The following is a 22470-nucleotide window of genomic DNA, read 5'->3' as shown; positions in this document are numbered from 1 at the left end:
AGGCATTTGTGATCATGTTAGATAGAAGTGAGTGAAGACGAATAGTTTTTGGGACTTTATTAACTGTTGAAGTGTGAGCAGGGTAATATTTTATGACAGAATTTGGGGAAACTGGTTAACCAGACTTGAGTCCTGGGTGTGGGATATTTTCTGTTTAGAGTGACGTCTAAACTGTCATATCTGCACACCTCTGCAAAGACGGTGATAGTGTGAATGATGGTGATTTTTTTTTTTTTTTTTGGGGGGGGGCACCCTGCCTCGGTGGGAGAAACCAGCATGTTAAAAAAAAATTGTCCTAATAAAGTTTACTATATATATTTTTTCTTTCAATTTTCAGTGTCTCATTTTAATTTTGTGTATTAAATAAAAAAAAACTATTGTGAACAAATCAAAACTTATGCTTCTAAAAGGAGAGGATTGCCTTTTGTTATGGTCACATTGCTCTTCTATATTACGTCTAAGCAGTTCATCTCTTACATGGAGTTTTTCAGCAAGGTTCTTCATGTGAGCAGTGCTGTGCATTGGAAGCATTTCAGAAATATACTGATTTGATTGCTTTCTGTACTTATTATTGTATTGTTGCTTATATCTCGTCCAGTCTTTCCAATCAGTTACCTTGTTTAGGCAGCAATCTTGACACAGTGAGGATGGGGAGAGCTTGTATTCCTATGACCCAGCAAACTATGTTAACTGTCACCGTTACAGAGAAGTTCAGCAACATAGTACTATAGTTTTGTAAAGATTGTCATCTCCACCACTGGAGTGGTTATCCAGTGTTGGACGATAGGGCATTCAGACCGAGATACAGTGGGGAAGGAAGTCTTTGGAATGGCATGGGCAACACCATGAACTCATGTTTGGGGAGCTCCTTGGGAATATAAAGCTTGGCAACTTCAGTCCATGCTTAGGTCCATGTCTCTTGGCTCTAAACTCCAGTTATTTTGAATACTACATTACATGTATATGGATTTGTGTGTCACTCCCAGGACTCATAATGCAGGCGATTAGGGCTGAGAGCTACTTCAACCTGGAAGATTACTAATGACTGGTCTACTACCCCAGTCAGTCCAGAACATCTATTGTAACTATCATCAATATGCATGTGCATCAGTACAGATAATGAGAACACAATAATATATTGTTTTACCAATAATATGCTAATATCAAAGCACTGATAAAGCTACATTATGGAGGATACATAACTTGATACCCTCCCACACCTGCTCAATGGTAAAGAGTTTGGGGAAGACACATCCATGCAATGAAGCTTATGCTAAAAAAGGTTCTACATGTTCCTTATCAGATTAAAGTCTGATGAGTTACCAGGCTAGTCATTAAAGAATGATAAATCACCATCATGTAGCTAATTTTTTACGTCTTGCAGCATAGCATGGGGCACCATCTTGCAAACAAAATTTGCCTTGGCACTTCTCAAACTGTCAGGCAAATTGTCTGCTAAAAGAATATGGAATTAGGAATTAGGCTGACGAAGGTCGCATCCTGGGACAGAACTAACCTAATTTGCCCGAAATGCACAGCGTAACAAGGGGCTTTCTACATAGTGGTATGTCATTGATGTCAGCTAGGCCTGTACGATGTACATGTACTTGTACATTATTATTTTATTTTATTTTGAGAAGTAAGGTTTGCAATTTTAGTCTTACTTTATAAACTCAGAATTTTATAGTAATATACTTCAGTTATCATTTAATTTACCTTGCATTTTATTTGTTCTTTCGCTATCTTAACTGAACTACAGTACAGCAATTCAAGATAATATGCATAGCTGGGATACTTGGCAAGTAAATAAAAACAAAGAAAGTCAGAATACAATTGCCATTCCAAATGTATTGTTGCAATTATAATACTGTATTCACAATACTTATTATTATTCCTGAATTTTAAATTAATACCATAGTCTGAGTGCTTAGAAATACCTATTAGTGCTTTTGGGATGAATATGAAAAAATCTTTTGGACAACTACAAGTATTATATTATGTACATGATAATCATTCAAGGCCTGATTTACCATTCATAAACTACATACCGTATTTTCCTGCATATAAGGCGCACGATCATGAGATATATAAGACTGTTTCCAAGCTACCATATATTTTTTAAACTAACCATACTCACTAGGATAATAGTTTAGAACACTCTGAGATATGCTTGGCCAAAGACTACATGTTATGTTCTGACCTTAATTTTTGGCACAATATACTGTACTGTATTACTGCTATGGGTAACACGCAACATGCTTAGAGTTTTTGTTTAAGGGTGATTTAGCCACCCAGTGGCAGTTTCTCACCAGTATATTTTCTTCGTAAGTACAAGAGCTCAGCATAGAGGTTCATTTGAACCCCATCTACTATTTCATATTGGGGATTTAGCATGTTCTCCTCATAGCTGACCAAGTGGAACCCCAAGGCAGCCAGACCTTGTAGAACCTTCATGTAGGAGGCAATGATGGCTTGCCGACTCTCTGGCTCTTTCACATTTCGCAGCATGTCTAAGTGGATCTAACAACACCCAGCACAAGCCACACATGAAAAGCCAAAAATGGCAAATTAGTGAAGTGGCTCAAGTAAAAGAAGATAACACCATTAATAAGAAAACTAGTACAGTAAACCCTCTTATAATGTGACTTCATATTATATGAAATTATTGCAACATGATTCAAGAAGTGCAATAAAGAACTTAATAGAAAGCAAAAATTTTGATATCACGTATGTACTAAAAAGCTTCCAAGAATCTGTTAACTTGTGAAATATTGGAAATATTTGCCATTTCATTAAGTTATACAAAAAATTGGGTACTACATGCCATAGTATACAACTGCAACCCTCTACTGACAATCTACATCACTTTCACTCGCACCCTGGAAGTGTCATTTGCCTAACTTTTTGTTTATGCTGCTATTATGAATATTTTTATCATTATCTGGTCTCTTGGATAGTAACAATGGAGGTGCTAAGAAGAAGAAGCGTGAATCTATGAATTTTCTGAAGAAAATCAAAGCGTTAGATAGGCTTAGAAGTTGTGCATATGTGATGAAAACTGCTTATGAGTTTTGTGTGAATGAATCAACCATTCATACATTTAGAAACAATTAGAATAAACAAGAGCTCATGCATTAAGAGGTCTCTAGCTAAATAAGAATTACTAAATTTGTGGATTGAGGGGACACAAAAAAACTAACATCAAAGACCTGGGAGTGATCATGTCGGAGGATCTCGCCTTCAAGGGCCATAATATTGTATCAATCGCATCTGCTAGAAAAATGACAGGATGGATAATGAGAACCTTCAAAACTAGGGATGCCAAGCCCATGATGACACTCTTCAGGTTGCTTGTTCTATCTAGGCTGGAATATTGCTGCACACTAACAGCATCTTTCAAGGCAGGTGAAATTGCTGACCTAGAAAATGTACAGAGACCCTTCACAGCACGCATAACTGAGATAAAACACCTCAATTACTGGGAGCACTTGAAGTTCCTGAACCTGTACTCCCTGGAATGCAGGCAGGAGAGATACATGATTATATATACAGGAAAATCCTAGAGGGACTAGTACCAAACTTGCACACGAAAATCACTCTACGAAAGCAAAAGACTCGGCAGACGATGCAACATCCTCCCCAATAAAAAGCAGGGGTGTCATTAGCATGTTAAGAGACAACACAATAAATGTCCGGGGCCCAAGACTGTTCAACTGACTCTCAACATACATAAGGGGGATTACCAATAGACCCCTGGCTGTCTTCAAGCAGGCAATGGACAAGCACCTAAAGTCGGTACCTGACCAGCCGGGCTGTGGCTCGTACATTGGATTGCGTGCAGCCAGCAGTAACAGCCTGGTTGATCAGGCTCTGATCCACCAGGAGGCCTGGTCACAGACCGGGCCACGGGGGCGTTGACCCCCGGCACACTCTCCAGGTAAACACTCGCCTCATATACTGAGTGTCCGTGGTTCAATCCCCGGCCGGGCGGAAATGTTGGGTACGTTTCATTACACCTGCTGCCCCTGTTCACCTAGCAGTAAGTAGGTACCTGGGTGTTAGTCGACTGGTGTAGGTTGCATCTTGGGGGACAAGGTTGAAGGACCTCAATGGAAATTAGACGGACAGTCCCCAATGACGCACTGACTTTGGTTATCCTGAGTGGCTACCCTTCTGTGTTAAAAAATCCGAACAAATCCTATGGCAGTACTTGTCCTGATAATGCCAATGCCATATATAAATGATTTGCCTTGATACCAGTGAGAGGCTCTTGATCCAGGGAATCAGAGCTTCTCACGACTTCCTTGACTTGTGATCCAAGGAATTGCACTTATTTTCCTCTTCCTTGAATCAAACCCGAATTCCTCACGTTCCCTAGATGCTGTATGACCCATATAGATTTGGCACTTTCCCAATAAAAATTAATAAAGTAACTCCACTTGCTTGGGTAAAGATTTTGAGTGCTGGTGGCTAGAGCATCCAGTAGGCTTGTGCGAGCATGTTAGGTCAGAGTGAGTGGAATAACCTAGTTTCTTTGGCTTCTGCTGGAGTGTGACCAGGGTAATACTGATGAAAGGATTCAAGGAAACGGGTAAGCAGGATTCATCACCTCCAGGATGCTAAGTACAATGCCTGCATACTGAAGTGGAGGTTAGGATGTTACAATACACAAATAATCTGCACAAAGGAGGATGAAACTTATGACAATGTTTTGGTCTAACTTGGACAATAGTCATTTGAAATATGATGAATGTGTTTCCTTCTGAATCATCCTACCTAGGTGGGAGATAACTAGTGTATTTAATAATAATAAAAATAATACTGTAGTATATAAATGATCTGTCAGAAGGAATAAAATACAGTACTATGTGAATATGACTGTGGATGGTGCAAAAATCCTATGGAGAATAGCTAATAATAATGACTGCAAATCCCTAGAAAAAAAAGATGAATAAATGGAGCAGTGACAGAGGTAATGAAGGAATTTTAATGCTGATTAGTAAAACACAATAGAAATATGAGAATATTATAGGCTGTGAAAATTTTAAAAGCATTAGATACGAATCTAGGTGTAATTATTGACAGAAGATAGTCACCAGATCACATACATGAAATCATAAGAAAAATCACATTTTACCCTGGCAAACTTAAAAGTAGCCTTCAGATACATGAATGCAGATATGTTAAAAAAATTAACAAAGCTAAGCCAAAACTGGTAATGACAAACAGAAAGGGCAGATTCTGTGATACAAATGCAGTACTGTAATAAAATAAGAGATACAATTAAGTTCGAGTAAATTTAAGATAAGATAAGATAAGATTTTGTTCGGATTTTTAACCCCGGAGGGTTAGCCACCCAGGATAACCCAAGAAAGTCAGTGCGTCATCGAGGACTGTCTAACTTATTTCCATTGGGGTCCTTAATCTTGTCCCCCAGGATGCGACCCACACCAGTCGACTAACACCCAGGTACCTATTTGCTGCTAGGTGAACAGGACAACAGGTGTAAGGAAACGTGTCAGAATTTCCACCCGGCGGGAATCGAACCCGAGCCCTCCGTGTGTGAAGCGGGAGCTTTAGCCACCAGGCCACTTTATACCACAGTGCTATACAGTACTGTTACTGGATATATATACTTGCTCAGTGTACATTGCTGTACCTGATAGGTTAGATTATAAAGGGACTCACCTCAAAGGAGAGCTGTGTGACAGAAGCGAGAACAGAGGTGTTGAGGAGCACCTGCTGCAGCACTCCCCACTCCTCACCTTCAATATCCAGCTTCATGTAGTCCACCGGACGTCCTTCATGACCCAGGCTCCTGTAGCGGTGTGTGAGGGTAGTTGTGGCAGTGATTATTGTGGCGGTGTGTGAGGGTAGTTGTGGCAGTGATTATTGTGGAGGTGTGTGAGGGTAGTTGTGGCAGTGATTATTGTGGCGGTGTGTGAGGGTAGTTGTGGCAGTGATTATTGTGGAGGTGTGTGAGGGTAGTTGTGGCAGTGATTATTGTGGCGGTGTGTGAGGGTAGTTGTGGCAGTGATTATTGTGGAGTGTGTGAGGGTAGTTGTGGCAGTGATTATTGTGGCGGTGTGTGAGGGTAGTTGTGGCAGTGATTATTGTGTCGGTGTGTGAGGGTAGTTGTGGCAGTGATTATTGTGGCGGTGTGTGAGGGTAGTTGTGGCAGTGATTATTGTGGCGGTGTGTGAGGGTAGTTGTGGCAGTGATTATTGTGGCGGTGTGTGAGGGTAGTTGTGGCAGTGATTATTGTGGCGGTGTGTGAGGGTAGTTGTGGCAGTGATTATTGTGACGGTGTGTGAGGGTAGTTGTGGCAGTGATTATTGTGGCGGTGTGTGAGGGTTGTGGCAGTGATTATTGTGGCGGTGTGTGAGGGTAGTTGTGGCAGTGATTATTGTGACGGTGTGTGAGGGTAGTTGTGGCAGTGATTATTGTGGCGGTGTGTAAGGGTAGTTGTGGCAGCGATTATTGTGGCGGTGTGTAAGGGTAGTTGTGGCAGTGATTATTGTGGCGGTGTGTGAGGGTATTTGTGGCAGTGATTATTGTGGCGGTGTGTGAGGGTAGTTGTGGCAGTGATTATCGTGGCGGTGTGTGAGGGTAGTTGTGGCAGTGATTATTGTGACGGTGTGTGAGGGTAGTTGTGGCAGTGATTATTGTGGCGGTGTGTGAGGGTAGTTGTGGCAGTGATTATTGTGGCGGTGTGTGAGGGTAGTTGTGGCAGTGATTATTGTGGCGGTGTGTGAGGGTAGTTGTGGCAGTGATTATTGTGGCGGTGTGTGAGGGTAGTTGTGGCAGTGATTATTGTGACGGTGTGTGAGGGTAGTTGTGGCAGTGATTATTGTGGCGGTGTGTGAGGGTAGTTGTGGCAGTGATTATTGTGGCGGTGTGTGAGGGTAGTTGTGGCAGTGATTATTGTGACGGTGTGTGAGGGTAGTTGTGGCAGTGATTATTGTGGCGGTGTGTAAGGGTAGTTGTGGCAGCGATTATTGTGGCGGTGTGTAAGGGTAGTTGTGGCAGTGATTATTGTGGCGGTGTGTGAGGGTATTTGTGGCAGTGATTATTGTGGCGGTGTGTGAGGGTAGTTGTGGCAGATTATCGTGGCGGTGTGTAAGGGTAGTTGTGGCAGTGATTAGTGTGGCGGTGTGTGAGGGTAGTTTTGGCAGTGATTATTGTGGCGGTGTGTGAGGGTAGTTTTGGCAGTGATTAGTGTGGCGGTGTGAGGGTACTTTTGGCAGTGAAAAGTATGGTGTGAGGGTAGTTTTAGCAGCGCATAGTGTGGCGGTGAGGGTAGTTGTGGCAGTGAATTATGTGGCGGTGAGGATAGTTGTGGCAGTGATTAGTATGGAGGTGGGTGAGTGTTGTTAGTAAATTTATTCAGGTATACACAAATAGTTGCATAGATTATCATACATAGCTGCATATGTGTAAAGAACCTAGGATAACCCAAAAAGTGACTTATTTCCACTGGGATAAGTGGCAGTGATTAGTGTGGAGGTGTTTGAGGGGTAGTTATGGTTGTGCTAGTGATTGGTGTGGCAATACTAACGGTCTGTGATAAGATAAGATAAGATAAGATTTTGTTCGGATTTTTAACCCCGGAGGGTTAGCCACCCAGGATAACCCAAGAAAGTCAGTGCGTCATCGAGGACTGTCTAACTTATTTCCATTGGGGTCCTTAATCTTGTCCCCCAGGATGCGACCCACACCAGTCGACTAACACCCAGGTACCTATTTGCTGCTAGGTGAACAGGACAACAGGTGTAAGGAAACGTGTCGAAATGTTTCCACCCGCCGGGAATCGAACCCGGGCCCTCCGTGTGTGAAGCGAGAGCTTTAGCCACCAGGCCACCGGGCCTGAAAGTGTATCAACGTGTGTAAGACAATGTGGACAGGCGTGACAAAGACAAGTACAAAGACATTGTCAGCTTCAAACGTCAGAATGAACATAAAAAATGAACCATCCTGTATACTGAACAGTTATTTTAAAATTCATTATACACGTTTTTTCAGACATGATTTGACACTAAGTACAGTACATATGTTTTTTTTTTTTTTGTAGTTGATCCCTTAAGATAGGTTCTTTGATATCAAACCAGTGAGGGGCTCTTGATCTTAAGAACTGGACCTGTGCTCCCCTTTCTGAGATCAAACTTCCCTACTGGTTTAGCGCTCCCCAACAAATACAATTGTAACAATAATAATTTGTATTTGAAACCAAATAGTTTTACAATAAGTACAGCTGATAAAGGCAAGGAAAAAAAAGGTACCCAATATACTGAAGGGAAGCTACCACTCACTTTGCTATCCACTCTAGCTACGCCATTGTACCCCCCTATATAATAATAATAATAATAATAATAATAATAATAATAGTTTATTTCAGCATGACAATGTTTGTACAAGGGTGAATGACAGGGTATACATGTAGAAAGCCCCTGTATATGAAGAGCATTTCTGGCAAACTTAAGATTAATAAGCATTAAGCGTTTATAATGAATACAAGAGAATTGAATATCGTTTTAGTTCATCCTATATGGCTTTAACAAGTTTAATTGAGAGGAATTTCAGGTTTAATTATTAACATAAAGAGGACAATAATTTTTTTAATAATTAAGGATTACAGATATAAGTAAATCTATAGTCTACATGTGCTCGTGACACTGAGAAAATGCATGTGTAGTTTTCACATATTTAGAATAATAATAATTTAGCTGATGTTGGGATATGTTAGGGAGATAAAGTATTTTTTAACGGTAGTCTTGAAAATGCTGGCCGAGTCAGTGGGTCTGGAGATTTCCAGCAGAGAGTACCAGATTTTGGGTCCTTTCACGTACATTGAATTTTGAAGATTTAGCTCATTACCTTTGTAAATTGTGAGTTCATTACCTCTGTAACTTGCTCAGCTATCAAAACTTTGGAGTCCAGTCCCTGGACCAATTATGTACCTCTGTAATCTTTTGACTACCGCCCACAGGATGGGTATGGGGTGCATAATAAACATATTAAACTAAAACTTATGTCTTTACTGACGATGTTGTAGGATAACCTGAAGAAACTTTAGGATTGGTCCAATATGTGGTTGCTGGTGCTCAGCCTGAACAAGTACTGTACAGTCAAAAATAGTAACTAGGAAAAGGAAACGCGAGATAAACTACAAGATAAAATTTCGTTCGGATTTTTAACCCCGGAGGGTTAGCCACCCAAGATAACCCAAGAAAGTCAGTGCGTCATCGAGGACTGTCTAACTTATTTACATTGTGGTCCTTAATCTTGTCCCCCAGGATGCGACCCACACCAGTCGGCTAACACCCAGGTACCTATTTGCTGCTAGGTGAACAGAACAACAGGTGTAAGGAAACGCGTCGAAATGTTTCCACCCGCCGGGAATCGAACCCTCCGTGTGTGAAGCGGGAGCTTTAGCCACCGGGCCACCGGCCCAACGGGATAAAACTTAAGTCATTGGAAAAAATGACCTTGGGGATAATATCCAACCCAGTATCCATCCTGAGGAGCACAGACTAAAAGAATAAAAATTTTATTTCTTTGTAATGGTTACAGTGTGTAATTACAATTTTGGTTTGCTAAGTACAAAGAAAGCTACTCTCATGTCGGGGCATTTCGAACAGACATATGCAATGCTAGCAAACATAATTACATTATTATATTTCTGCGAGATCTAAAGTCGCAGAAGTCAAGCAGCGTTTGAGGAAATGGGAAGCTATGAAATTCGATCCAAGGAAGGGAAAGTTTGGTCCAGTTCTTTCGATCAAGAGCTCCTTATCGGCATTAAAGAATCTCTCCTTGGGGAGACAAAACCTGTCTTTAAAACAAAATCTCATTCAAGACACTATACACCATGTACCCCACGGCGCCGTATACCCTACAGGGGTTATATAATGCACATATGTCATGTCGGTCATGGTCGATTTACAACCAGCGTGGAGCCTACACCGAGTCAAGCAACCAGGATATTTCTTGATTATTTCTTGAGGTTCAAACTAAAAAAACTGAACCTTCACCATGACTTTAATTAAAGGATGTTTAAGAGTCTCTGATAGAGTGGATAGGGAGTGTTTGATATTATTAAAAAGATGCGCTAAACCCATGTGGGTGATGTAATACCAGTGGTTGAGATGACCAAGGAAAGAACACCGTGCCATATATGTAAAGCTGGACCTTAAGACGAGCCTTAGGAACAGCCCTCGGGGTGCCTTGATGTTGGTGAGGGGCTCTTGATCCAAGGAACTGCTCTTTCCTTCCTTGGATGGAATCTTGACTGCTTCTCTTTCCTCGGAAGTTGAATAGCCCAAATGGGTTAAGCGCTTCCAATAATTGAAACAATAATAAAAAACCTTAAGTACATTAGGAAATACGTTAGACCAAGAGATGTAAAAAAAAAGTGGAATGAAGTATATGAGGTGATGGCAGAAACCAATTCCAAACATGGCTTTGAAAACATATGTTTTAAGGCTCGTATGGTAAGTTTTTTTTACTATACCTGCGAATGTCAGTCATAGTTTGATAGCGGATAAAAGGGTCACAACGGCGGCCTTGGGTCGAGTTCTCGCAGTACCTGATGGAAACAGAAGAAATTTGATAATTTTGTACTGTGTGAATCCTTGATATTGTATTTTCAATCAGTAAAATACTGTTCATAGGGCTTATATGCACAACCCGTCATAGCCCATAAACTATAGCATTACGATACATAAATCAAGCATTTAACTTAGAAAAATCACTTGGTACAATTAAATGAAACATTGGAACACTCTATAGCTACACTATTTAGCTTTGTTCGATCTTTATAACATATAGGATCAATACAGAGTAATCAATATAAAAAATCATGTTATTTACCCTTTTTTTTTATTCGCCGGTATTCTTATTATTATTATTAAAGATTCGCCGGTATTTTCCCGGCCCGGGCCTTTTCCAAGTGGTGGCCCGGCCTTGGCTCCCTCTTTAGGGAGTGTCTGAGACCTAAGTCTCCCATGGGAGGAGGCACAAGTACCTCCTCACGCCGGTATTCTCCCTTGAAGGGAGTGATATGTTAAAGACTGCTTGGTGATAATGCGTTCTGCTCACAACTAAAAGGATCCAAGTTCGATCAAAGGGCAAGCCGAAACGAATGAGCAAGTTTTCTACAACCTGTTGCCCGTGATCTGCCAACATCCTACAGGAGAGGCAATAGGGTTAATAACCCTTCGGGAACAATTCAAAATCCTTTTTTTTTTCCTCCATGCATAATGAATTACTGAAAAATGCACGGGTAAAACAATATATGAAATCTATACAGGGTTATCGAGTGTTGTAATATATTAACGCATAAAATTAACTAGTGGGAGCTCTGCCTGATCTGTAGTAGTCTCAACTGAATTCTCTTTTGGAAACTCAAAGAAAACTGTCAACCATATCCTTCTACTTCGAAAGATTCTCGAAATAGCTTGTCTTGTTACCCTCTAGGATGTTTTGTGTTCCATGAAGTGTATTCAACAAGAGAGGTTGTTGGAGCTTGATCCTCATTCAGGCTGTTGGTTATACATGTACCACCTAAAATTAAACCTTATAAGCTAGCAAGATGGTCACCTTCAAACTCCAAAGCTCAGGGACATTTTCACTCTAGAATAGCTTCATTAAAAAGCCTAGAACAGGGCACACCGTAAGTAGCCTGGGACAAAACTAACTAGAGACAGCCTGGGACAGGACTCACCTGAAGTAACCTGGGACAAGACACACTAGAAGTAACCTGGAACAGGACACACTAGAAGTAACCTGGAACAGGACTCACCTGAAGTAACCTGAGACAGGATACACTAGAAGTAACCTGGGACAAGACTCACCTGAAGTAACCTGGGACAAGACACACTAGAAGTAACCTGGGACAGGACACACCTGAAGTAACCTGAGTCAGGACACACTAGAAGTAACCTGGGACAGGATTCACCAGAAGTAACATGGGACAAGACACACTAGAAGTAACCTAGGACAGGACACATCTGACGTAACCTGGGACAAGACACACTAGAAGTAACCTGGGACAGGACTCACCTGAAGTAACCTGGGACAGGACACACGAGAAGTAACCTGAGACAGGACGTAGCAGAAGTAACCTGGGACATGAAACACCAGAGGTAGCTTGGGAAAGGACTCACCAGAAGTAACCTGTGACAGGACTCACCTGAAGTAACGGGTCCTGGTGCCTATCCTGGTCTTGTGGAAGAAGGCGGTGGGACCGATCCTAAAGTCGTAGATTTCGTGATGTTCGTCGTGGTCGAAGGCGTGTACCTCACAGCCGAAGTCCTACACCATGAAGGCAATAACGAATTATCATTATTATGATCCATTAGGATCATACAGAGGCTAGGGAAGATCCATCAAAGCACCTACATCCCCCGAATGGTTAATGAAGTTTAGCATATAGCTCAAGTTTCATACATAATTAATTTACCTGCATGTGTTCATCAAAGGTGAAGTCGTTGCCAACCCCGAAGGAGTAGACGAGGCAGTGGAGAGGGCGTATCATTACGTCGTCATCCAGGCACATGAGCTGACAAGAGTGGAATAGTATGATAAAGCAAATAAAAAATCAGCCCCTCTTTTAATACCAATATGTATGTATGTATGCGTGTACTCGCCTATTTGTGGCTACAAGAGTCGATTCATAGCTCCTGGCCCCGTGTGTGTGTGTGTGTGTGTGTGTGTGTGTGTGTGTGTGTGTACTCACCTAATTGTGGTTGCAGGGGTTGAGTCATACTTCTTGTGTGTGGATATATATATATATATATATATATATATATATATATATATATATATATATATATATATATATATATATATATATATATATATATATATGTCGTGCCGAATATGTAAAACTGGTCAATTAGCAAGAACTCATTTAAAATTAAGTCCTTTCAAAAATTTTCTCTTATACGTTTAAAGATATATTTTTTTCATTAATGTTAATGTAAAAATTTTTAATTTCGCACCAAAAGAATCTTAGAAAACTTACCTAACCTTATTATAACAAGAACAATTTATTTTAGTCTAACCCAACTAAATATATTTTAGATTTGTTTACAGTAATTTAATACTAAACAAACACAGTGAAATATATTTTTTTCGTTAGGTTCAGAATGATTTTGGCGAAATTATTGCATACACAAATTTTCGCTTGTCCTATATGGCAAGATGAGCGTTGCTATTTAAGCCAAGATTGCAAGTTCTGCCTATTCGGCACGACACACACACACACACACACACACACACACACACACACACACACACACACACACACACACACACACACACACACACACACACACACATATATATATATATATATATATATTCTTTCTTCTTTCAACACACCGGCCGTATCCCACCGAGGCAGGGTGGCCCAAAAGGAAAAACGAAAGTTTCTCCTTTTACATTTAGTAATATATACAGGAGAAGAGGTTACTAGCCCCTTGCTCCCGGCATTTTAGTCGCCTCTTACAACACGCATGGCTTACGGAGGAAGAATTCTGTTCCACTTCCCCATGGAGATAAGAGGAAATAAACAAGAATAAGAACTAGAAAGAAAATAGAAGAAAACCCAGAGGGGTGTGTATATATGTGCTTGTACATGTATGTGTAGTGTGACCTAAGTGTAAGTAGAAGTAGCAAGACGTACCTGAAATCTTGCATGTTCATGAGACAGAAAAAAGGACACCAGCAATCCTACCATCATGTAAAACAATTACAGGCTTTCGTTTTACACTCACTTGGCAGGACGGTAGTACCTCCCTGGGCGGTTGCTGTCTACCAACCTACTACCTATAAATATATATATATATATATATATATATATATATATATATATATATATATATATATATATATATATATATATATGTATGTATATATATATATATATATATATATATATATATATATATATATATATATATATATATATATATATATATATATATATATATATATATATGTCGTGCCGAATATGTAAAACTGGTCAATTAGCAAGAACTCATTTAAAATTAAGTCCTTTCTGAAATTTTCTTTTATACGTTTGAAGATATATTTTTTTCATTAATGTTAATGTAAAATTTTTTTATTTTGCACCAAAAGAATCTTAGAAAACTTACCTAACCTTATTATAACAAGAACAATTTATTTTTGCCTAACCAAACTAAATATATTTTAGATTTGTTTACAGTAATTTAATACTAAACAAACCTTATTATAACAAGAACAATTTATTTTTGCCTAACCAAACTAAATATATTTTAGATTTGTTTACAGTAATTTAATACTAAACAAACACAGTGGAATACATTTTCTTCGTTAGGTTCAGAATGATTTTGGCGAAATTATTGCATACACAAATTTTCACTCGTCTTATATGGCAAGATGAACGTTGCTATTTAAGCCAAGGTCGCAAATTCTGCCTATTCGGCACGACATATATATATATATATATATATATATATATATATATATATATATATATATATATATATATATATATATATATATATATATATATATATGTCGTGCCGAATAAGCAGAACTTGCGATCTTGGCTTAAATAGCAACGCTCATCTTGCCATATAGGACAAGTGAAAAATTGTGTATGCAATAATGTCGTCAAAATCATTCTAAACCTAACGAAAAAAATATATTTCACTGTGTATCTTTAGTATTAAATTATTGTAAACAAATCTAAAATATATTTAGTTGGGTTAAGCTAAAATAAAGTGCTCTTGTTATAATAAGGTTAGGTAAGTTTTCTAAGATTCTTTTGGTGCAAAATTAAAATTTTTTACATTAACATTAATGAAAAATATATATCTTTAAATGTATAAGAGAAATTTTTAGAAAGGACTTAATTTTAATTGAGTTCTTGCTAATTGACCAGTTTTACATATTCGGCACGACATATATATATATATATATATATATATATATATATATATATATATATATATATATATATATATATATATATATATATATCTTTCTTTCAACACACCGGCCGTATCCCACCGAGGCGGGGTGGCCCAAAAGGAAAAACGAAAGTTTCTCCTTTTACATTTAGTAATATATACAGGAGAAGAGGTTACTAGCCCCTTGCTCCCGGCATTTTAGTCGCCTCTTACAACACGCATGGCTTACGGAGGAAGAATTCTGTTCCACTTCCCCATGGAGGTAGGAGGAAATAGACAAGAACAAGAACTAGAAAGAAAATAGAAGAAAACCCAGAGGGGTGTGTATATATATGTTTGTACATGTATGTGTAGTGTGACCTAAGTGTAAGTAGAAGTAGCAAGACGTACCTGAAATCTTGCATGTGTATGAGACAGAATAAAAAGACACCAGCAATCCTACCATCATGTAAAACAATTACAGGCTTCCGTTTTACACTCACTTGGCAGAACGGTAGTACCTCCCTGGGCGGCTGCTGTCTACCAACCTACTACCTAATATATATATATATATATATATATATATATATATATATATATATATATATATATATATATATATATATATATATATATATATATATATATATATATATATATATATATATGCAGAGCAACCAATTGGGGATGGAAATGTTTAGTTCTAGATATTTCGAATTCACGTGCGTCGTCAGGAACTATGCAATGTTGCAAGACAGCAACAGGTATAAGGGGAAATTCTCTGAGGCAAGGCAGAAGGTATCAGAGAATTTCCCTTGCTACCTGTTGTTGTCTTGCAACAGTGCATAGCTCCTGACGATGCACAAGAATGCGAAGGATCTAGAGCTAAAGATTTCCATTCCAATTTGGCTTGTTCTGCGTTGTTAAGATCGCCTGTTTGCAACTGTATTGCATATTTCGCCTGCCCTTTCGAATTCCTTGCATATATATATATATATATATATATATATATATATATATATATATATATATATATATATATATATATATATATATATATATATATATATATATATATATCTTCTTTTTTCAACAAACCGGCCGTTTTTTCTTTTTTTTTAATTTAGTAAAGCATACAGGAGAAGGGGTTACTAGACTCTTGCTCCCGGCATTTTAATCGCTTCTTACGACACACAGCTTACGGAGGAAGAATTCTACTCATCTTATCCAGGGAGAATATATATATATATATATATATATATATATATATATATATATATATATATATATATATATATATATATGTATATATATATACATATATATATATATATATATATATATATATATATATATATATATATATATATATATATATATATATATATATATATATATATATATATATATATATATATATATATATATATATATATATGCAATAGTTGCAAACAGGCGATCTTAACAACGCAGAACAAGCCAAATTGGAATGGAAATCTTTAGCTCTAGATCTTTCGCATTCTTGTGCGTCGTCAGGAGCTATGCACTGTTGCAAGAGAACAACAGGAAGCAAGGGAAATTCTCTGATACCTTCTGCCTTGCCTCAGTCTTACCGTATAGGTAAAACTGGTCAATTTGCAAGAACTCTTAAAATTAAGTCCTTTCTAAAATTTTCTTATAATTTTAAAGATATTTTTTTCGTTTATGTTAATACAAAAAGAACCCTAGGAAATTTACCTAACCTTTTTATAACAAAGATAATTTAATTTAGCGTAATCCAACTAAATATATTTATATAAGTTTAAATAATTTAATAATAAACAAGCACAATGAAATATATTTTTTCTCGTTAGATTCAAAATGATTTCTGCGAAATTATTGCATACACAAAATTTCGCTTGCCCTATTCAGCAAGAGGTGCGTTGCTATTTAAGCTAAAATCGCAAGTTTTACTTATTCGGCACACACACACATACACACACACACACACACACACACACACACACACACACACACACAGTTTTAAGACGAGGTTTGATAAAGCTCATGGAGCGGGGAGAGAGAGGGCCTAGTAGCAACCGGTGAAGAGGCGGGGCCAGGAGCTAGGACTCGACCCCTGCAACCACAAATAGGTGAGTACAAATAGGTGAGTACACACACACACACACACACACACACACACACACACACGCACAAACACACACACACACACACATGCACACACGCACACACGCACACACACACCATCAGAGGATGCAGATGGAGACTCAGTGGGAGGAGGAAAGGGCGAGGTCAGTTTTTGTGTACGGGCTCCAAGAAGCCAAGGGGGCCAACTTTGAAGAAATAAAACAGGAGGAGAACAAAATGATTGAAGGCATCATGAAAACAATAGGGGAGGGCAATATGACCCAGGTGACAAATTTTCAGAGAATAGGGTGGTTTGCGAGTGGAAGGATACGGCCTGTCAGAGTAATTTTCAAGGAAGAATCAGTTCGAACCAGGATTCTGCAAGAGAAAGCAAGACTGACAAAGAGGGGTACCAGAGAGTATACCTCGACCGCGACAGAACACAAGAAGAAAGGACTACACTGAAAGAGAGGGTACAGAGACGCAAGGAAGAACGAGAAGCAATGAAAATGAGCACAGACACAGGAGGAAGGGCAAACACACCCCACAGAATCTCCCACCAAAAGACTCCACCCGCGACATTCCCAACGCAACTGAGCAACCTATACTACAACCCACTCACTGTTCCCTCTGCCACCAACCCCCATATCACAAACCTCACCCCAACAGCTGTCCCTTATGGGCATTCTGACCCCACCCCCATCAACACAAACCCCACCTACACCACAGCCCCATATAGGCCCCCACCAAGGCTCTCGCTCCCCCAACCCCAATATTCTTGCATGACCACAATGATAGAAAAGAAACTAAAGGTTTGGTACACAAACGCGGATGGAATAACGAATAAACATGAGGAGTGGAATGAAAGAATCAGTGAAAAATCCCCAGACATCATAGCAGTCACAGAAACAAAACTCGCTGAGACAATAACAGACACAATCTTCCCAACAGGATACCAGATCCTGAGGAAAGATAGAAGGAGTAGAGGGGGAGGAGGGGTTGCACTGCTCATAAAACACCGATGGGGATTTGAGGAAATGGAAGGCATGGACATGATTGGAGAAAGAGACTACATTGTAGGTACAATTCAGTCCGGAGAACATAAAGTAGTCATTGGAGTGATGTATAACCCACCACAGAACTGCAGGAGGCCAAGAGAGGAGTACGAAGAAAACAACAGGGTGATGGTGGACACACTGGCTGAGGTGGCAAGACTCGAGTCACACACACACACACATGCACACGCACACACGCACACACACGCACGCACGCACGCGCACACACACACACGCAGGAAGGCCTCTGTGGGTACAGAACAGAGGGGGACACCAGCAAGGAATATGCCAATAAGTGTTGGATGACATACATACAAATGAGGAGGAGGTGAACAAGCTGCTAAGGGACATCGATACCTCATAGGCAATGGGACCGGACATCTCCCCGTGGGTCCTTCGAGATGGAGCGGATATGCTGTGTGTGCCACTTACCACAATCTTCAGCACATCCCTGGAAACTGGGCAACTACCTGAGGTATGGAAGACGGCAAATGTAGCTTCCATTTTTAAAAAAGGAGACAAAAAAGATGCACTAAACTATAGACCTGTGTCACTGACGTGTATAGTATGCAAAGTTATGGAGAAGATCATCAGGAGGAGAGTGGTGGAGAACCTGGAACGGAACAAGAGTATAAACGCCAACCAGCAAGGATTCATGGAAGGCAAATCCTGTGTCACAAACCTTTTGGAGTTTTATGATAAAGTAACAGTAGTAAGTCACGAGAGAGAGGGGTGGGTTGATTGCATCTTCTTGGACTGCAAGAAGGCCTTTGACACAGTTTCTCACAAGAGATTTGTGCAGAAGTTAGAGGATCAGGCGCATATAACAGGAAGGGCACTGCAATGGATCAGAGAGTACCTGACAGGGAGGCAACAACGAGTCATGGTACATGATGAGGTATCACAGTGGGCACCTGTGGCGAGCGGGGTCCCACAGGGGTCGGTCCTAGGACGAGTGCTATTTTTGATATATGTGAATGACATGATGGAAGGGTTAGACTCAGAAGTATCCCTGTTCGCAGATGATGTGAAGTTAATGAGGAGAATTAAATCAGATGAGGGTCAGGCAGGACTTCAAAGACACCTGGACAGATTGGACACCTGGTCCAGCAACTGGCTTCTCGAATTTAACCCCGCCAAATGCAAAGTCATGAAGATCGGGGAACGGCACAGAAGACTGCAGACGGAGTATAGGCTAGGTGGCTAAAGACTGCAAACCTCGCTCAAGAAGAAAGATCTTGGGGTGAGTATAACACCGAACATGTCTCCGGAAGCACACATCAATCAGATAACTGCTGCAGCATATGGGCACCTGGCAAACCTGAGAACAGCGTTGCGATACCTTAGTAAGGAATCGTTCAAGACACTGTACACCGTGTACGTCAGGCCCATACTGGAGTATGCAGCACTTGTTTTGAACCCGCACTTTATCAAGTACATCAGGAAATTAGAGAAAGTGCAAAGGTTTGCGACAAGGTTAGTTCCAGAGCTAAGGGGAATGTCCTATGAAAAAGGTTAAGGGAAATCGGCCTGACGACAATGGAGGACAGGAGGGTCAGGGGAGACATGATAACGACATATAAAATACTGCGCAGAATAGACAAGGTGGATGTTCCAGGGAGGGGACACAGAAACAAGAGGTCACAATTCGAAGTTGAAGAGTCAGATGAACCAAAGGGTTGTTAGAAAGTATTTCTGCAGTCATAGAGTTGTCAGGCAGTGGAATAGCCTAGAAAGTGACGTAGTGGAGGCGGGAACCATACATAGTTTTAAGACGAGGTTTGATAAAGCTCATGGAGCAGGGAGAGAGAGGACCCAGTAGCAACCAGTGAAGAGGCGGGGCCAGGAGCTAAGACTCGACCCCTGCAACCACAAATAGGTGAGTACACATACATACATACATATTTTTTTCTTTTCCAACAAACCGGCCGTATCCCACCAAGGCGGGGTGGCCCAAAAAGAAAAACAAAAGTTTCTCTTTTTAAATTTAGTAATTTATACAGGAGAAAGGGTTACTAGCCCCTTGCTCCTGGCATTTTAGTCGCCTCTTACAACACGCATAGCTTACGGAGGAAGAATTCTGTCCCACTTCCCCATGGAGATAAGAGGAAATTTACAAGAACAAGAACTAGTAAGAAAATAGAAGAAAACCCAGAGGGGTGTGTATATATATATGCTTGTACATGCATGTGTAGTGTGACCTAAGTGTAAGTAGAAGTAGCAAGACGTACCTGAAACCTTGCATGTTTATGAGACAAAAAATGGACACCAGCAATCCTACCATCTTGTAAAACAATTACAGGCTTTCGTTTTGCACTCACTTGGCAGGGCAGTAGTATCTCCCTGGGTGGTTGCTGTCTACCAACCTACTACCTAGGATACATACATATATGTATGTATGTATATATATATATATATATATATATATATATATATATATATATATATATATATATATATATATATATATATATATATATATGTAGAGAGAGAGACGGGGGGGAACTTTTTTTTAATTGGTTACACTGGGTAACTAAGCAGATCATCATGATATCCACCTCAGGAGAAATACGTACTATCTTGACAAAATATTCCTTAACTGTACCCACCTTTGATCCATCGAAGGCTCCAAGGCAGGAACGACCCCCTACTCTCACAAGCCTTCTACAAGTGGTGGAAGGCTGTGTTAGAAGACGCAGCAGTTGAATTGTACTCTCTCTTGGTAATCTGGGGCTTTCGTTCACTTTCTGAAGACCATCGTTAAGTCCATAAAAACTCGAACGTTTGAGTGAGTGCTGAATGTCATTCAGACTACCCTCCCTTGAAATACCCACACTCGATAAAGGAAGACTTCCTGGTACTTTCTTATCCAAGAACCCAGTGTGCTTCATATCTTCATTCTCAGGTATTTGGTCAATTTCGTTGTCATTAACAAACGCTCTTTTCTTATTCCTCCCAACATCAGTGGCATGGATAGTTGGCTGTGTTAGGTGGAGGTTGTAGAGGTAGTTAGTTCTTGAAGAAGGTAGTGATGTCTCCACAGTCACCAGTATGGAACTCAACACTAAATATATCATGAGCTGATACAACTCTAGTCTTACATATTCCCTCATCATCTCATCTCAGTAACCATACGTTTCCCAAATTTTAGTAATGTGTTCTTTGCTCAGCCTTAAATTTACTTTCCTTTCACCGTTTGTTTCTTTAAATATTAATATATACAGTATTTTACGTCCGTACTTCCCACGTTCATAGCTTTTCTTGTAGCGATGAATGGGCCCAGATGTTTTTACAGCCCTCACATTCTAAAATAAACTGTGCACATCTTACGGTATATTTTTTCTTCGTCTTTATGAGCTTGCACCAGTTATCTAGCTAGAACCATGTATGTTCAGTGACTAGTTCTCTCGGCTTCCATTACCCACTTCTCTGATGACTGACAAATCCCTCCAGGAAAAGCAAACGGTATATTAAATTTTGGTGTTGTTTTCCTTGAATTTTCATGTTTATACTGTTTATATTTTTTTGTTTTATCTTTACTTATTTTTGGCCCATTTTAATATTATTATTAATGTCATTAAATACACTACATTCCTTTGCCTTCTCCTTTATTATTATTATTATTAGTAGCAGTACATTAATTCACAGGGGTCATGCAACTCCTGGGGAATGGGAGACATTCAGACTCGATCCAAGGAAGGGGAGGACAGGTTCAATTCCTTGGATCAAGGTCCCTTACCAGCATCAAGGCACTTACTTCCCTTGAGGGATTCCTTTTAACCTTCTTAATAAACATTCCCACCTTTCCTCCACTACCCAAGCGAAGTCTTGCCTCGTGTCACCCATCATTCAACAGTTTAAATGTGATAAGGAAAACATGCAGACATATTTCGACCTGGTGCTGGAGGGCTCCATATAAAACAATTTCTCATTGATCTGGAAAGTCAATAAAAACCTTCTGTGTAGATCCAGACCACTACAGAATTCATATATGCAATAGAATTTTTTTATAAATATTTATTTTACTGAAATTGTACTATGTCACTTCTCGGGCAGGTACGAAAATTTTCATACTTCCTTTGTTGCACTTTTTTCAACTGCATGCTACACTCACATTATGCTTCACATTATGCTTCTGGCAAGACAGTGATGGAGTGAATAATGGTGAAAGTTTTTCTTTTTTCGGGCCACCCTGCCTTGGTGGGAATCGGCCAGTGTGTTAATAAAAAAAATTATATATATATATATATATATATATATATATATATATATATATATATATATATATATATATATATATATATATATATATATATATATATATATACGTATATATATATATATATATA

The 22470-nt window shown here is 39.5% G+C and overlaps 1 protein-coding gene across 2 annotated transcripts; it reads right to left on the bottom strand.

The window, feature by feature from the left end:
- LOC128696084 (uncharacterized) lies at positions 1-22102 on the bottom strand. Of its 2 annotated transcripts, none has more exons than XM_070094981.1 (6): positions 20731-22102; positions 12461-12559; positions 12191-12312; positions 10511-10585; positions 5766-5818; positions 1-2520 (listed from the first exon to the last, which is right to left on the bottom strand). In XM_070094981.1, exons 1-6 carry the CDS (start codon positions 21235-21237, stop codon positions 2402-2404), a joined length of 975 nt encoding a protein of 324 aa, XP_069951082.1. In that variant the 5' UTR covers positions 21238-22102; the 3' UTR covers positions 1-2401. The 2 variants fall into 2 exon arrangements, with proteins under 2 accessions (XP_069951082.1, XP_053643116.2); XM_053787141.2 differs by having other exon boundaries at positions 5689-5818; positions 20731-21688.
- Between the last annotated feature and the right edge of the window lie 368 nt (positions 22103-22470).

The sequence above is a fragment of the Cherax quadricarinatus genome, chromosome 48 (assembly GCF_038502225.1).
Source record: "Cherax quadricarinatus isolate ZL_2023a chromosome 48, ASM3850222v1, whole genome shotgun sequence".
NCBI lineage: Eukaryota > Metazoa > Arthropoda > Malacostraca > Decapoda > Parastacidae > Cherax > Cherax quadricarinatus.
This window is presented reverse-complemented; position numbering and strand designations above follow the sequence as displayed.

Coding starts and splice junctions, on each gene's coding strand:
- LOC128696084 (XM_053787141.2), bottom strand. CDS start 21,237: ATGATGAGGGAATATGTAAGACTAGAGTTGTATCAGCTCATGATATAT. Junction 12,560..20,730: donor GAGCCTTCGATGGATCAAAG/GTGGGTACAGTT, acceptor CACTCTTGTCAG/CTCATGTGCCTGGATGACGA. Junction 5,819..10,510: donor ACTATGACTGACATTCGCAG/GTATAGTAAAAA, acceptor ACACCGCTACAG/GAGCCTGGGTCATGAAGGAC.